General features: G+C 40.9%; 1 protein-coding gene across 1 annotated transcript in view; it reads right to left on the bottom strand.

Moving 5' to 3' along the window:
• Positions 1-17,189, bottom strand: part of ITGA2 (integrin subunit alpha 2) — a 71,331-nt gene extending 54,142 nt beyond the window's left edge. The window contains exon 1 of the mRNA XM_031051654.2: positions 17,082-17,189. Coding sequence (XP_030907514.1) covers positions 17,082-17,127 — 46 coding nt within the window. The 5' untranslated portion in view covers positions 17,128-17,189. The remainder of the gene's footprint in view (positions 1-17,081) is intronic.
• Between the last annotated feature and the right edge of the window lie 369 nt (positions 17,190-17,558).

The following is a 17,558-nucleotide window of genomic DNA, read 5'->3' as shown; positions in this document are numbered from 1 at the left end:
GTATCCAAGAATGATAAACATTTCTAGGCTGACCTCAAATCCAATGGCACTTAGGGAAAAACTCTTGAATCTCTTGACTCTCACAGTCAGTAGCAAATCACACTGCTAGCCAAGTGGTAACTTTGCTAAGTGTCTTCTGTCTAAAGGCATGGGGCAACCTCAGTGCAAATGCATGGAAGATCTTTAGAACTGTGTCAGAGGTGAGGGGTTTTTAAACATTACAGCCAGGGCAGAAATTTCCAGAACTGGATAAAATTATAGACAGATATCACAACCAACAGCCTGAAGGAAACCTCCCTTGCTGGTTCCAATTCCTTAGGGTGCTGTCACAGGTCAGACAGGGCCAACATAACACATGCTGGCCTACGGGTTGCCTGTCGCCCTTCCCCACTTGTCCTCCTGCAGGCACTGCAGCAACCCTTCCAGGGACACTCTTCTGGTCCTGCTTTCTCCAAGATGGGGGCTGATTCCAAGGAGCGAAGATAATGCCTGGCCCAGACTGGGGATTTTTCAGCTCCTTGCAGCTCCTCAGGACTGCATTATGGCTTAGGGAAGCAATGTTCTTTTTTTCTCCCCAGCTTCTCACCCTATCTAATCACTGAACCATTCCACCCATCTTTCTAATTTACGCTGGGGCTTGACTGTATTCTTTTAAGCAGTTTACACTACCGCAATGTCAGAGCGCTGCTCTTTGAGGGCAAGAATTTCCACCTAGAATAATGGAAAAGGTGTCTGCTGGGCAGGTCCCTTCTCAAAACTTCCTCTATCACCCTCACTTGCTGGCCAGCCAGCTACTCAAAGACAGCAAAAAAGAAAGAGCTAAAGAGCAACCAGGAAAACACACGTCTGAAGACATGAGGTCATTGACAATATTCTTATGGATAAGCTTTGTCTCTTGCTCATGACTGCCTTGCAAAATCAAAGTATACAAGCTGGAAAATACACCGACGCACCAAGAACATTATAAGATAAACCGTACTTTCAGCATATTTCAATCACAGTTGTTTCATATTCCACATTTTTATAATCATTAGCAAGTCTTAAATATTTAGATCTACTTCACAAAGATCTTACTTAGTTTGGGCCTAGCTCGTATATACTTGCTATAACACACTAGGCATTTTCCTGCCATTTTCCTCTGTCTTATACAGAGCTTACACTATAAGGAAATCTTTTATCCATTTTGTACATTTATCTAAATACAGTATTCAGAACAAGAAATTCAAGCATTTGTAGCCAAAAAAAGAGAAAATGCTAAGTTTCCTTGAAACCTATTTTAAGCCTGAGCCAGAATAAGAGGGTCTCTTATGCCTTAAAAGAGTGCCAATCATTGAAACATCTAGATTCAAAGTACTGTATATTCTAGGCTGGAATATTCAGTATCTGTTACTGCCTTCAGGCAATGAACTTTGATAATTTAGAATCTTGAAATAAGGAAAACTAATTCACTATCTGGATTTTAATAGCTTTTGGTGACAGACTGCCACGTGACCTAACATGATAAGATTAGTCAGGCAATTAAAAATCCACTTCCTAACCTTTGTCTGTAAATGGCACTTTATTTACAGTCACATAAACAGACTGAGTGGAAGAAAGGAGAAGCCAGAAACAAGCCTAAACTTTTGAAGGCCCCTCTGAGGACTTCAAAAGCAGGAGCTTCTCTCCACTGACTGGGTAGGGGGCTTGGGTGCTTTGGATTAAAGAGGACAACTTCATCAAGCAGAACAGCTCCCAACAACCTTCAGACATGAAAAGTTAGGAAAAAATCGTGAATTGGATAGATAAAAGGATCTGTAACCTTTCCAACAAACTCCATTATCTCTTTGCATTGTATTTTTTTTCTGGGAATTCCTGTGTTTCAGCAACTGCATTATTGCAGTGTATACCTGCAGAGCTACAATGTACGAGTATAGCTGCTTATATACTTCTGCACCACCATTTTATTGTTCCTAGTAGGATAAAAAACAATACATGCTCTGACTGTGCACCTTTAAGCCTGAACATGTGGGAATTCTTCTGTAACTATAAATGACATGTTTAACGACGGCTCTAATGCCTTCTGTTCACTGCCGTTGAAGTACAAGCTGAAGCAAGTTTATTGAAGTAATAGTTCGTATTAGGTACACACAGTTCCTAATTGGTTTGATTTTGTAAGCAAAGTTCACAGCTTAAAGTGAGCAAGCAGAAAATGTCTGTTGGGTAATCAATCATTTAATGTCACGACTATAATAACTATCTGATTGTAACCTCTTATTCAAAGAAGTTTTTTGTCATACCAATTAATTTAATGGGATAAGAAAAAATGAAATCATATTTTGCATGTTTAATTACTTGGTTTGCAAAATGAGTTTCTAAAAGTTTAATAGAATTTTATTAGTTTGCATTTTGTATAAGTGTCATTCATAATGAATACATCATTTTATTTGCAGTATCAATAGTAAAATCAACTTTTCAATCACTTTATACTAGTTGCAAAGGTGATGCTCCAATTTCAGATGGCAATATATGACAGAATTCCGTAATCATACAGATCCAGTTATGACAGATCTCATCTCTCATGAAAACACCTGGTCAAATAGAGGCATTCACTGCTGCTGTTTATAGCTGGCATCAAACAGGTCTGGCAATCACAGTATAAAGAAAAAAGAAGACATGATGGAATTTGACCACTGAGTCTCTAAGGATCCACCTCACATTACACGTTAGTTTTAAATTTATCTAGTATTAACTTTGACAGTAGTAAACTTTACAATGAAGGAAACGTCATCACCTTTTTTTCCCTAAAGGTATGATGTTTGCTTCCTTCAGCAAGTATTAGCAATAGTACAGAAAAAAATTGTTATATAATGCAGCAAAACAACCATTTGTCTTCATGAGTGAACATTCACACCACTAATGATGCCAGCAGAGGGAAAAGAAAGAGACTCTGTTGTCAGCTCCCCTCAGCTCAGTATCACAGCCACAGGTACAGCCACTGCTCCTTGTGCCATCTCTAACAGGGCAGTAGATCCTGACAAACCCAGTCATCAGCATGCTAGGGGACTTGAGGGTGGCAGGGGAAAGCATGTAGTCACTACAGAATCACAGAATCCCAAGGGTTGGAAGGGACCTCGAAAGATCATCTAGTCCAACCCCCCTGCAAGAGCAGGGTAACCTAGAGTACATCACACAGGAACTTGTCCAGGCGGGCCTTCAATATCTCCAACGTAGGAGACTCCACAACCTCCCTGGGCAACCTGTTCCAGTGCTCTGTCACTCTCACAGTAAAGTTCTTCCTGATGTTAATGTGGAACCTCCTGTGCTCCAGTATACACCCATTGCCCCTTGTCCTATCACTGGATATCACTGAAAAAAGCCTAGCTCCATCATTCTGACACCCACCCTTTAAATATTTGTAAACACTGATGAGGTCACCCCTCAGTCTCCTCCAAGCTAAAGAGACCCAGCTCCCTCAGCCTCTCCTAATGAGGGAGGTGTTCCACTCCCTTCATCATCTCTGTGGCTCTGTGCTGGACTCTTTCAAGCAATTCCCTGTCCTTCTTGAACTGAGGGGCCCAGAACTGGATGCAATATTCCAGATGCGGCCTCATCAAGGCCCCTCAAGTAGAGGGGGAGGAGAACCTCTCTTGCCCTACTAACCACACCCTTTCTAATGCACCCTAGGATGCCATTTGCCTTCTTGGCCACAAGGGCACATTGATGGCTCATGGTCACCCTCCTGTCCACCAGGACCCCCAGGTCCCTTTCCCCTTCACTCCTTTCCAGCAGGTCAACCCCCAACCTGTACTGGTACATGGGGTTGTTCTTCCCCAGATGCAAGACTCTACACTTGCCCTTGTTGAATTTCATCAAGTTTCTCCCTGCCCAACTCTCCAGCCTGTCCAGGTCTCACTGAATGGCAACACAGCCTTGTGGTGTGTCAGCCACTCCTCCCAGTTTAGTGTCATCAGTGAACTTGCTGAGGGTACACTCAGTTCCCTCATCCAGGTCGTTGATGAAAATATTAAACAGCACTGGTCCCAGCACCGACCCCTGAGGGACTCCACTAGTCACAGACGTCCAGGTAGATTCTGTGCCATTGACCGCAACTCTCTGCCTTTCAACCAGTTCTTGATCCACCTCACTACCTGATCATCAAGCCCACACTTCCTTAACTTATCTATGAGAATGCTGTGGGAGACAGTATCAAACGCCTTACTAAAATCAAGAAAAACCACATGGACCGCTCTACCATCATCCCTCCACCTAGTCACTTCCTCATAGAAGGCTGTAAGGTTGGTCAAACATGACTTCCTGGTAAAACCATGTTGGCTGTTCTTAATGACTCCCTGGCACTAGGGTAAAACCAAGATAGTTTTATACACATCCTTGCACAGGATTTTCTAGTCCATGAATGGTTTGGAAGAGGCGGGGGTATGAAGAGTGTGTCAAGAAAATCTGACTGGATTATTATCTGCTTCCTGAAGCAGTTTCATAGACCAGCAGCCAGTGAAATGTGTACAGCCTACATTGCCTTAATTGCTCAGTCTAGTGCTTTTAAAGTAGCTCTTCTTTCCAGAAGAGGGTATCATTACTTTACACGTTATGTTAGTATGCTCCTAGAGAGCCACTACAAGTTCCACAATTAAAAATTTCCCTTTGATCTCAAAGATTTCTTCCTCCAAATAACATGTATCAGCACGGCCCTGAAGCCTATCAGACCCTGCTGGAGACACAGAAAAGACAGGGGTAGGAGGGCTGAGAGAAGTCATAACTCTTGCTTTCCAGTGGCTTCATCTCACAACAAACTGTGTACACTGGCTCAAGCTTTTATCATACCTGAAGTATATCTAAGGGCTCCCTATGAGGCGGATTTTCTGGTGGTTTGCGCCACACAAGGTCACACTGAATCTCCAAAGTTGTCTGGGAACTTGCAAAAAAAACCTTTTGTCCTCTCTCCAGTACCCAACTGTTTATTTTTTTCATCCCTCTGCAAAAATTTGCAAAAACCAGCTCACAGTTTCTAAAGTCAGTAGAGGAATACAGGCACTTACAGATACTATTTGCACTACAATCACCTCCTGTCCTTGAAATATTAGGCAGAAGGTGGAATGAAGGCAGGAAGGGAAAGTAATTAAATTATGAAAGAGGCAGTCAAATAGTATTTGCTTCATGTTAAATTTATTTACTGTTATTTTTCTCCTTTTTTTTTTAACAGCAACAACATTTTGGTGTAAGAGTAAAGTTACTCTCATTATTCAGAACCTATGTTATCACACCAATAATCCAACTGTGATTTGTCAACTGTTATTCCAGAATAAGCTTTTCAAATTATGGATTGTTTTAATAAATCCATTGTGTTTTGAAGGTTTTACTAACAAGCCTGTAAATACCTAGAAGACAAAACAAACAGCATGCAGTTGCTTGATTCCGTTGAATTGCAGTACAGATATTCTTCATTGTGGCTTTTTTTCAGAAGCCACTGAGCAACTTTCACTGCAATGACCTTGCTCAAGGAAGAAGCAAATCCACCCAAAAAAGGAAGCCACCCTCCCCCCTACAACATGTAAGTCTTGAGCCTGATATTGCTTTACTGTAATGGTACATGCACTGTTTGCATGCACAGATAACAACATAAAATCAACTTCTTTTCATGTAAAGCAATTCTATGTTGGTTGCATTGTTTGGGGCTTTTCTGTAAATAAGCATAAATATGAAAGACCTTTTTGATACATCTTTAGTATACTTGCTCAGGGGTATATGGAATCCAACCCACTTAACTGAAAGGTATATTACCCTTTACCCAATACAGCTAATACAAGTAAAAAACATTTTCTCATTGGTTTTCTCCTGTATATTTACTTCCCTATTTTTGGTATTTTTTTTCTTCATTATACACACACAATGGCTAGTTGGTATCTTCAGCTCATGTACTGAAATAGCAGTTTTACAATCACAGTTAATCTGTTTTTATTTTAAATCAAACAGCTTTCTTACTGAGAACAACCTTCTAAATAAAGACAACAGGAACCTTGACAGGAATCAAAAGGAGCAGAGAATGCAACTGGCAAGACTCTGGACTTTTCATACTAAAACTCTGAGTTTCTTACAATCCTCACTTCAATTACTTAGTTGATATTTCATTATGTTTGAAGAAAAATTAAAAGGCAAATCTCCATTTTACTGCTTCACCTATTTGTTTTACTTTCTTTTATCTTAAGACCAACACTTTCTTCACATCAGCAATAGTATCTCAAGCTATTTAATAATTAACAGAGATTATAATGTTCAGTGTAGAAATAAATTATATGCCACTAACCCCAAACCAAAAAAGAACCCAAAACTAAACCCAGTCCACATACCCAGAAGAAAAAAATGCCTCATTTAGTAATAACACTCCCTTCTGCCCCTCTTCCTCCACTCCCCGCCCTCCATCAAGTTTTCTTGGCTTAGTTGGCCAACTTCTTCTTCCTGGAAGTAGGTCAGCTTCCAGGCTGAAAGCCTCCAAGCATGTGAAAGCCTGAGTCACTGCCTTTCAATTACAACTGTTTATGATCCAGGAAGCTGCACTGAAGTGTAACCAATAACCTGCTATAAAAGCAACCCAAACATGATATGACACAGAAATTGTGAATGAAAAGTTGGAGAGACTGGGATAACATGAGTAGGTGCTGTCTATTTTACTGTTCTGGCACTGCTGCAGTTAAGAGATCTAATTAAATTTACCCATGACTGCATTAGTTACTCCAAAAGACTTGTCTTTTTCCTGATAACTCCCTATTTGTAGCCCACACATTGCTCTCCTTAGGGCAGACAAATAAACTGCTCTTCATCTGGAGTTAAGAAATCTCAAAAATCTACTGTACATACAAGGACTGACTCCAAAGAAATGCTTAAGAGCAGTTCCTGCAGGACTGACAACTTCCTGTATGTTTTTAATATAGACAGCAAGTATTCAAGCCTACTCAAATTTATTGTCCTGGCAATTTTCCATCATTAATTTCAGTGGGAAAAAACTTTCTTTTACAGAAAACTCACATAAATAGCATCTTTTTAACATGACCTGCAGTGTTTCTTTTCTTTTATCTTGGTACAAAAAACAGAATTATTTCAACTTTGTCCTTAGAGTACCACAATTTGTTCTCAACCGTACCACAAAGAGATCAGAAGTACATGAGGCTAACAATCTGTACACACATATGTTATATACACAGTTATGTCACTGACTTCACATGTAATGATGATTAAAAAAACTGCATGCTTCCCCATGATAAAAGCTGACTTTTCGACTGGCATTTCACTCCAGCAAATTCTCTTCCCTTGTGTCCATATTATCAGTTGTTGACCCTTCTTTTAAACCACCATTATTTCCAAATATAGTCACAGGGAATCATGCACCATGTTACAACTGTAGGGGGAAATGCATGTCATCACACAGAAACCAATGTGACTGCTATCTCTATACTTTATTTGCCACATTTGCTCATCTCAACTTCTATGAAACCATGTTTGTACACAGACAAAAATGCATACTTCACACTGGTCTCAAGAAGACAGGAAGGCAGCCAAAGGTGTCTGTATTTCTCTACCCATATCACATTCTAGGCTTTTTGAAAATTTCAGTGTATGATACCATATTAGCATATTGTATTATATTATATCACTGTTAAATGCGACCTGGAAAGGCTAAACTAGAAAAAAGCAGAGGGACCTGCCATCACCATTGCCCCCTCTGCTGCTCCAGTATCATAGCTTGCAGCATGAAGACTGTAGCAGCTCGAGATTGACACTACCATCACACCATTTAGGACGCGGTGTTTAGGACCCTGTTGCTCCCTCAGAGCTCCTCAAGGGCTAGCCAGACAACCCCAGAAACAAGAACAGTCTCAGCTGTAAAAAGTTTGCTACATCAGCTTCCTGCAACAAGAAAACCTCCACAGGATATATAGTACAATAGTTGGAAGAGCTATAATTATCAGAACTTTTGTTTTCCTATAGCAGACTTAACAACGACTATTCCTCCCCCCTGACTGTAATGGAAGCTCTTGGCCTGGCAGCCTGAATGGTAGGCAGATGGTCTGAAATTCTTTTTTAATACACATTGAAATTGTCAATTTTGGCACCAGGTAGCATGTAGGCACTATTTAGGCTCAATAAAAAATCCAAGAAACCAGGCTTCAGCAGATGCCTAACCCAGAATGAATTTAAAGTTATCTGACACATAGGCTGCATAGCGAAAAGCTGCATAAAAATTAAGAATATGATACAGTTGTAGAAGCACCCCTCTCTAAGAGCAAGGTATGCTACCCTGCTGTAGACTCACCCTGATAGAAGCATTGCCTCCTCTGGCCAGAGGTAATGAATGCTTCCCAATTAAATAATTTCTCCTCTAAGTGATTTAACTGAATAGCTAAATAACTGCTTTCTATGCACTGCCTACTTAACAAATGCAAACTGCATTAGCAGTCCAAAAGGGCCAACTCAGAACCCCTATCCTCCCAGCTAAGTGCCTCAGACATTAGGCCACAGGCAAGATTTGGTTTTGCTTGTCTGTCTGGAAACATAAATGTGCATCCCAGGACGAGCCGAGACCTGGTTTCAATGTTAGAGAGTGCTTCTCTTGACTACTTTATTGCCTGGTAGCAAAGACGTTTCTGGGAAAGTCTGGGAGGTGAGGGTCCACTGCCATGAGCCTTAAGGAAGAAGAACTAAGCCCATGTTTCCCAGGTCACTATTACCATCACTTCTAAGGCAGCTACCCTAGAATTCTTCCCCACCCTTGACCTCAGGGGAAGGAGGCACCCCAAGCAGGTGCATGAATAGGATCGAGTTCAAACACCCCCCCTGACCAACTGTTTAACTGCATGAGCCTTCCTGCTTTGCAAGCGAATGTTTTTCATGCACTTTAAAAGCACCTGAATGTCTCTGCTGTATCCAAGGCACCTAACTGCACTGTGGGGCAGGGGAATGAGATTTCAGGTGCAGTGGGGCTGCAGAACCCTCACAGTTCTCAGCCTGCTCACTAGACACTGCATGCCTGTGGTCAGGTGAGTGACCGGCTACCTCTAGTCAGGGTATGGAAAGAAGTTATCTTTTTGTGTAAAATGCAGTCATTGTACATTTTGGGGTCAGAGAAAAGGACCCAGGTACATTTAAGAAGAGCTTTCTGGAGATAATGCTTGCTTCCACAAAAGCAGAACAGTTGCTTTTTGTCTTCAGAGAAGCAAAGCCTGTTGTACCTGTCAGCTTCTCAGAAAGACAACTCCACAGACTCATAAAGTTTGTTGTGCTTCAATATGATGAACTGGCCTTGGGCAGTTTGGAAAAGAAAAAAAAAAGAGCGAGTAGTGACAGTGAAATGAAAGGATATTTTGCTACAGTCAAATGAACAGCTATTATTAGCAGAGCTACTAAAGGATTACTATACAAGCAGTGCTCTTTGTCCTTTTCTCTGTTTATTGTTTTGCCTATCTTAATAAAAGAGTTACTTTATTTTCAGTAATTTATACTGTTCTAAATTTGACCTATATGTATTTCAGGCATATTTAAATGGGAACTCTATTTTGTGGACATCGTGTCAAGATGCTTAAACTATTCTTCCACTTAGAAAATATTCATTTGAGAAATTGCAGCTAAATCTGAGTTTAACATCTATCAATCCAATCAGTTCTATGTGCATTTGAAGTACTGCGTATAAAGATAACTGAATTTTATGCTACACAGTAGGCATACTGGATTAAATTGCTCTCATGTTCATTATTAGATCTTCATCACTCTTATTGTCTTATATTTTACAGCTAAGACAATAGAATCAATGAAAAACTATTTAAGAAAATGTTGTGTATTTCTTCAGTTAGCAATTACTGTTCTCCTCAAATAGGAAATGCAAATAAGGATAAAAGCACAGAAACTTTTGAGTCACACACCCTCCATTGCAATCATAACCATCTAGGTCATACTAGTTGCCATGGGACAAGATATCCCATTTGCTTCTGTCCAGAGAGGTGCATATAAAGAGGGTTCTTCTGTAGTTTATTTTTCTTATTGTAGTAAGTTGCTATTAAGAAACGAGGCCAGTAACTCTTGACACAGGTTGCCCTGATTTGGACACCTACATAGATGTTCATCTAACTCTCAGAACAGAGCCAGCCAAAAGTAAATTTAGGCTTAAAATCCAGGAATTTCCCAATATGTTGTTTTAGCAAATTATGCAGTGAAGTAGATTTCTTTTCTTACTTGGCGTTCTTTTGCACTTGAAGGGAGACATAAACTCAACAATCACAAGAACTGAGAAGTTAGGAGAAGAGACTGCTTTGTATGTGAAAAAGGTAGACAGGCTGTTAGCTAATCCAGCTGTCCTAGCTGTGGGCAGCTGCCTTACTCCTTGCAGCATAAAGCATGACACAAACTCTTCTCCCCAAAAGTTCACTACTTCTAGTAATGGCAGCCATCGCTGTAGTAAGTTCATGTGAGCCAAATATGAGTCAGCTATTCCTCATTCAGATAAAAACCTGATCTTGCCATCAGCTGAGGTAGTTATTTTCTGGATAATCCAATGGGTAAGGCAGCCTGGGCATCTGCAGTCTTATTACTGCATACAGCTTTGTGTTGCAGCCTTAACACAGCACCAACTGCTGCCAGCTTCCTTGTTTTATATTACAGTTTTATTTATTTATTATTTTTCTTTTATATTTACTTATATTTTTAATCTTATTTTTAATAGTTATTTGCTTATATATTTATATTTGAATGGTTCTCTAGAGAAGCAGACAATTAGACTGGTAAATAGATACAAGGTAAAAACATAATGTAATCTTTCCCCACCACTACCCTCAAAAACCATTATTTCCTGTGGCATTTCCACTGTGCAATATGTTCCTTTCCAATGTGTCTGTTAACAGTAATTTTCCTCAAGATTTCTTTTTTGTCTGTTCTTCAGAAATAACCAACAGTATTAGCCAAGGAAATCTGCATGATTAATAAAAACTACCCTGGATGAAATAAAGAAAGAATGATGAACTTGGAAGCAGGACACAAAGGGCAAAATAGATCAGGAATAAGGCAAGAGAGTTCCACCAGGACTGTGCATAACTTCCAAGACCTTCATCCTGTCTACCAGTAATGTGAAAGGGACAAAAGAATCCGTGACATTCATCATGTGTGACATTCAACCATGCAGATGTCATTTGGTTATACACAAGATGTCTTTGCTTGTCCTGCATTCAAAGAGCCTGGGTTGATCTTACTTCTTTGCCTGTATAATTTCTCTTCTAACTCGTGAATACTGTGTGAGTCATATTAAATAAAAAAAAAACACACACACACAAAAAAACCCTGCCTCTTCAGGAAAAAAATAAGGTAACTTAGTGCTCTGAAGGTCCTATAATACTGTTCAGGACCTAATTCAAAGTAACAATTACTAGCACTCAGAATATTGAGTTATTTGGTAATTCAGAACTCCCAGACTGATTTGGAAGCAGTAGAAAGGCCCACACAGCTTATGCTGACTCCACTAGATGTCTTTAGTATTTTTCACCTCCAGAAAATGAGTGCAGCATGAGCAGGAAGAACGTTATCACATATTGCTGTATAGGGATATACACTTACACTCAGCTAATATAGGCAGAAGGTATCATTTATCCTGTGTAATTCACATTAATTTATTTTTATTATCCTTTTATCAGTGCCTAGAGAAATGCGTATGTTCATATAACTGTTTAGCACAGATACGTGTCAGTCTTTCACCAAATAGTTTATAAATAAAAATCCTTCTCCATTATCTTTTTCTACAGAAATGGAAACCAAGGCTGAGCCAGTTCTCTGGTGTCATTGTCTAATTTCAATGGGCACAGTACAGCCAATTTATTTACACAAAACTAAACTGATCAGCTTGCTTTCCCTCGCTGTTGTGCAGGACCTGAAATCCTAACACAGCACAGTATCAAAGGGCCAGAGATCACTATGTGAAAAAGAAGTCCTAAACATTAAAACTGCTAATGGAAATGTCCTTAGCCAAGCAGATAACATGTGTTGGTATGCAAGTGCACGGCTATGCCAATGAGAATCCAGCCTGTGTCCCGTCTGCATTTCAGCATGGTCACCATGGAAATGGGAACTGGCCTGCATAGAGCCTAACAAAGGGAACCTTCAAATGAAAATAACAACACTGGATAGAGACTGCCCAAGATTCCTGCTGGGGAAAATGACTTGCTTTACTTGTATAAAGATGCAGAAACTCCCTTTTACCTGCCTTAACCCTAAGAGAGAGTATTTTTTTCACATTTAGCTGTTTTGATATTAAGCCATTGGCAATCTCAGTTATAAGACCTCATAAAAATACACTACATGAAGCATATGAAAACCCCACTTTCACTCATTCAAAATTAACAATAGTGAAGAAAGACCACAATGAATAACATATATTGTGGGTAAGAAACACAATAAAACCAAGTAGTATTAGTCCTTTTACTTCTGTGTCGTCTTCTTAAATGAAAATTCTTTGTCACTGAATCAAAAAAACAAAGAACAATTCAAAAACTGTTCCAGAGCCAGACAGCACAGAGTTAAAACTTGTTGGTAAGGTCTAACACTGACTTTGCCTAAATTATGCATAAAAAGATATTAACTGTTAATGTCTTTAGGAGTGTGATGGTAATACCCTGCATGCTTTCTAAAATAAACATCACTTGTAAAATACTAGCCCTGTAATACAGTATGAATGAAGCTTTACTTCAAAGTGCAATGCTGTGTAAGGCAAATCTCCAAAAATAACATATAATATCACCCTCACTAGCTGACAAACTCCCTTAGTGTAAGAAAAACTACAGAAAATTTTAGTTTAAGAAAAGTTCATGTTTTAGAGTCCTGCCTTCAAACAATTTCCAGATTTTATAATTATTTTTTAATATTAACACTACTCACAAACACAATAATTAACTAGCAGGTAACATAACATGATCACAAATAAGGGGAAAAGAAGAAATTAAGATGGGTCATGCAACTTTAAATTGATGTGTGTGCATTTGTGTTAAATCATACACTGCGTTCACCTGGACTTCTGGTTTAATTTATTGCACCAAATGTGCAATTTTCACTTGCTATTCAGTGATAAGTTTAGTGCTTGGTGCTCAGTACATGGCCTTGTACTTTTTTTACATATGCTATTTCAACCTACTGAATTAGCAGCTTCCTTGTGGATTAACTTCTACATATCTTGACCATGAACACGTAAGTATTTGCAAATGTTAGAGAAACTCAGCATTTAAGTGAAACGAGAGATCATCTTTAACTCCATTAAAAAAAAGGTCAAAAGTATTTACCACTTTTGGCTATCTAGTCACACAGCTAAAACCTTATTTTTACAGAATACTTAGCACATTCAAAATGCAATTTCCATTTACTTCATTCACAGCTGTGAATACACAACAGCTTTGAATAATAAGATGCACTTCCACAATCAGCTCAATCCGGTGAAAATGACTTTTCCAGCGTCCCCTCCCTCCTATGGCCATGAGTTCTGACTGTCTCCCCTATCAGCGCTAACAAACAAATTGCTCAAGATCTGTTTAGCTCATCTCCAAAACTGACCTGGCCCAAAAAAAGGGAAAAAATTATTCAGGCAAATGGGTCCCTGACCTCTTCCCCAGATCAAGCCACAGTGGTAGCACAGGAAGCTGGTGGGAACATGCTATCAGGAATGGACTAAATGTCCTTGCAGCGTCAGCCCCACATTCAGGTCAGCTTAGCCAGATCGTGAAAACGCAGCTTCAGTTTTGAGAACCCCTGGCTGAGCACAGAGAAAGAGAAGAGCACAATAGGTCCAACCACGTGTCAAAGATCTGATTTAAATGACTCGCCTGAAATCGTACTCAGCTTTTGTGACAAAAATGGAGAGAAAGAATCCAATTTTGCAAGGGGGGCAAAATATTCCTCTCTCTTCATCACACCTTTCTTGTTCAAAGAGCACCTTCTAATTTCAAAACTAAGCAAGGCAGGAGTCTCAAACTCTTTGATCATGCCACCTTATCCTGTCCACAGGCAGCAATAGCATGATGCACTGGTGTGCAGAAGGGACAAATCCTAACAAATGGTTGTTAACTTATGTCGGGCACTTCCTACTGTTTGCACATTAAACTCTGTTCTTTTATCGCAACTTCCATCTCAGTTTTAACAAAAATGATCTTAAGAAAAAGACTGTTAGTAGGGTCCTCTCCTAACCTTCTGTGCAGTTCTACAGCCCATTGCAAAGATGGTCCTGAAGACAACATGATGCTTTTCATCAGCAAGGGTCAGATACATACCAAACAGAAAAAGGGTTACACTTGGAAATTCCAGATTCTAGCCAAAGTTTCAGAGAAATTCCTCTCCCAATTTCAGATAGAGTTGATTTCTCCTCCAGGGTGCCAGCATCCCACAGGTAGGCTTGAGGACTCATGGTCCTCAGGTGGTGTACCTGTGACCTAAAATACACAACCCTTATTTAGCTGTGATTTTTTGCCTCAGAGTTAAATAGTATGAGGGATGTACACTTCACAGAGTGGGGATTTTAAGAACATAGAGTTATTAATTTCCTGGGTCATGGGAGGAAGGTGTGTGGTGGCTTGAAGGGCTTGAATTTAATTTCCTTCATTAGGCATGATCCTCCAACACTGCCACTTGAGAGCTGACCTGAAGTGAATTATTCCCATAAATGGAAGACCAAGCAGATTGATGCAGAGACCAGGAATCAGCTAAACAGAACAGACAATCAGAAGACCAGGATCCAGAAGCAAACTGGAAAGCAGAGTGTCTCAAACAACATTGGAGATTGCTGTAAAAACACCAAATAACATGAGAACACAAGAGAGAGAGTTTTTATGCTTGCAGGTGTAGACATAGGCCTTACACAGGAACAGCTCCATCCCACTACAACATCAACAGTCTGGCCAAGCTCCGCACCAAGGATGGCCAGAATGTATGTTAGAATCAAGCTGATAAAAACATGCTCCTTTCCAGAGAAATTCAGTTTTCCAAAGATTTGTTACTTGGCCAAATTTTGGTAGATATTCAAGACAATGCAAATAGCACCTTCCTGCCAAATTTCAAGTATCTCTTCTGAAGCATGAGGGCTTTCCAAAGAAAATGTTAACTAGAATTGAGCCCAGGAAAGCTACTGTATTTTCCACTGGCCTCACTCTCAGAAAGAGCTGGGCTATTTTGGCTCTGATTTTTAACAACAGTCTAAGGAAAAAAAAATGCATGCTTAAAATGTAATTAAAGAACTACATATGGCAAACTTATAAGCAGCTATAAACAGCATATTACAAAAGAAGCATCAGGCTTAGTTGGATAGATTGTCCTGTTAAGTCCTTCTCTTATTGTTATTCCTCTTAATATAAACTACTTCTGTATGCTATATACTTTTTGGTCAACAAGTAACAAGGCTGGTAGCAAAGTCATATTATCAAAATGGTAGTTGTATTACATTTCTATTCCTTTCTTCTTGTAGCATCTACAAAGTTTTAATGACTTCCCAAATACAAAAGTACAGAACAACAATGAGTAACCCAGACCTTTACTAACCATTGCATTACATTTAGTTGAATTTGGAGACACAATAGAAGAATACCCCATGTAGTCCACTTAATACAGGTGATAATTCAAAAGTAAATATACTGACATAAAATCAAGGTTAAAATAAACTTGGAATAGTTTCTTGAAGTCCTGACTAATTCAGCCAAGTTAGCCCAATTAAATTCAAGAACATTGTCTTTGAAAGTAAAACAATCCATTAGAATTCAATCAATCTGAAAATTATTATGGGAGAGCTATAACAGCACCACCACAGGAGGACTCTTAGTCATTCAGGGAAAACTCCTCTGTCCTGAAGCCTTCTTTTCCCTACTGCTACTTCGAGATCAAAAAGGCCGGTATTAACTAAGCAATTACATCCACTAACATCAAATGTCACAACACATCTGAAATCAAATTCATGACAGCTTTCAACTGTGAAAATGAAGACAAATCATGCCTAATGCCTGAACAAAGCAGACCTATCCCACATCTGTCAGTCTCACTGCCAGGGAAATCCTCCTCTCGCTATCAGTCCTTATCTTCTGCTTTCAGCACCACTCTACAGACCTTTGCAAATCCTAAAGTCCCGTGAATTACAAGGCACGTTAATGGTCTTAGTGTGACTGTAACCAGGAGAATAAAAGACTGAGAAAGCAAATGCTGAGTGGATGTTTTCCCATTGATACTGGAATTGATACTGGATAGAATTTTTCTTCTAAACCAAATTACTAGCGTGTTTGTATACTGTATATCTCATCACAGGTTAATATTTTTGTATTTGATTTCATACCCTGCAGCTGCACATTCCACTGCAGCGCTCGCTATACTTACGGAAAGAACAAGTTAGAACAGCTCATCATGAGTGAAACTCATTTTCATACTGCTTCTTCAGTGACTTGGTAATTAAGGGTTTGTGAGAGTATACAGTAATATTAAAACTCTGAAAGTACTTGGGAATTTGCTCATGGCAAGTGAATATGATGGCTTATAATTCCCAGGAAAATATATGTAATGGTAATTTAGTCAGCCAAGAGACGGAGCAGATGATTGAAGTTTCCCTGTCCTCTTCCAAGGAGTGACATTTGCCCAATGGGGTGGGAACAGAACTAGAGGACTCCTGCAAACTAGGAACATCATTCACGATGAGAACATCATCTTCCTCTCTAAAAAGGTATAACCACCATATAGCCGAAAATTCACACATCGGACTGCACCCATTCCCTCCACCTCAGCACACACATGCTCCATCTCACGGGAAGGCGAACTCCGCGCCCCTCCAGGAGTTTCGGGGTTTAACCTGCTTTAAAAACGCCGCCAATGCATTGCACTCCACACTCAGCCACAGCCACACACGCCTCTGGCCCAGAAACCCCAGAGACGGTGGCAGCCGGGCACCCACCACCCGGCTTTCCTCCATCCCCGATACCGCGGTGAGAGGCGGCGGCCGCCGCCGGAGCCAGTCCCACACGACCCCCGCTTCTCTCCTCGCGCGGCTGTCGCCCCGCGCTCGCGGGGGCACCGACCTTCCCGGGGCGAGGAGACCGACCTACCCAGAGCAAGGAGTATCTGCGGAAGCGCCGCACCCGCGGAGCCCATGGCGCGCTGCGGTGCGGAGCGGAGCTAAAGTCACGCTGTTGGCGTTTCCGAGCGGCCGTTTCCCAGCGAGGCACTGAGCGCCACCTGCTCCCGCCGCCCCGAAATACCCCTCCTCCTCCTCCTCCTCCTCCTCCTCTTCCTCCTCCTCCCCTCCACGCCCCCTACGGCCGGAGGCAGCACCCCTCCTTCCCCCCCCCGGGCGCTGGGAGGGGGGTCCCGGCGCTACCCTGCGGGTTCCGCTGCGGGTTGTGCCCCTCGGCTCTCCTCAGTCTCAGTCCCTAGAGGAGACACATGCGGTCCTCCCGCTGGGGCTGCACAGAGCAGGATTGCCCGCTCACTGCTCTGCGCCGCGGTGGAAGGAGGGCTCCGGGGCCAGGGAGCCGGGCCAGGGTGTCCTGAGGCAGTGCTTTGGAGGGGTGGGGATGCTTCTG

The sequence above is a fragment of the Melopsittacus undulatus genome, chromosome Z (assembly GCF_012275295.1).
Source record: "Melopsittacus undulatus isolate bMelUnd1 chromosome Z, bMelUnd1.mat.Z, whole genome shotgun sequence".
Lineage (NCBI taxonomy): Eukaryota > Metazoa > Chordata > Aves > Psittaciformes > Psittaculidae > Melopsittacus > Melopsittacus undulatus.
The sequence above is the reverse complement of the archived record's forward strand: the minus strand, read 5'-3'. Positions and strand labels throughout refer to the sequence as shown.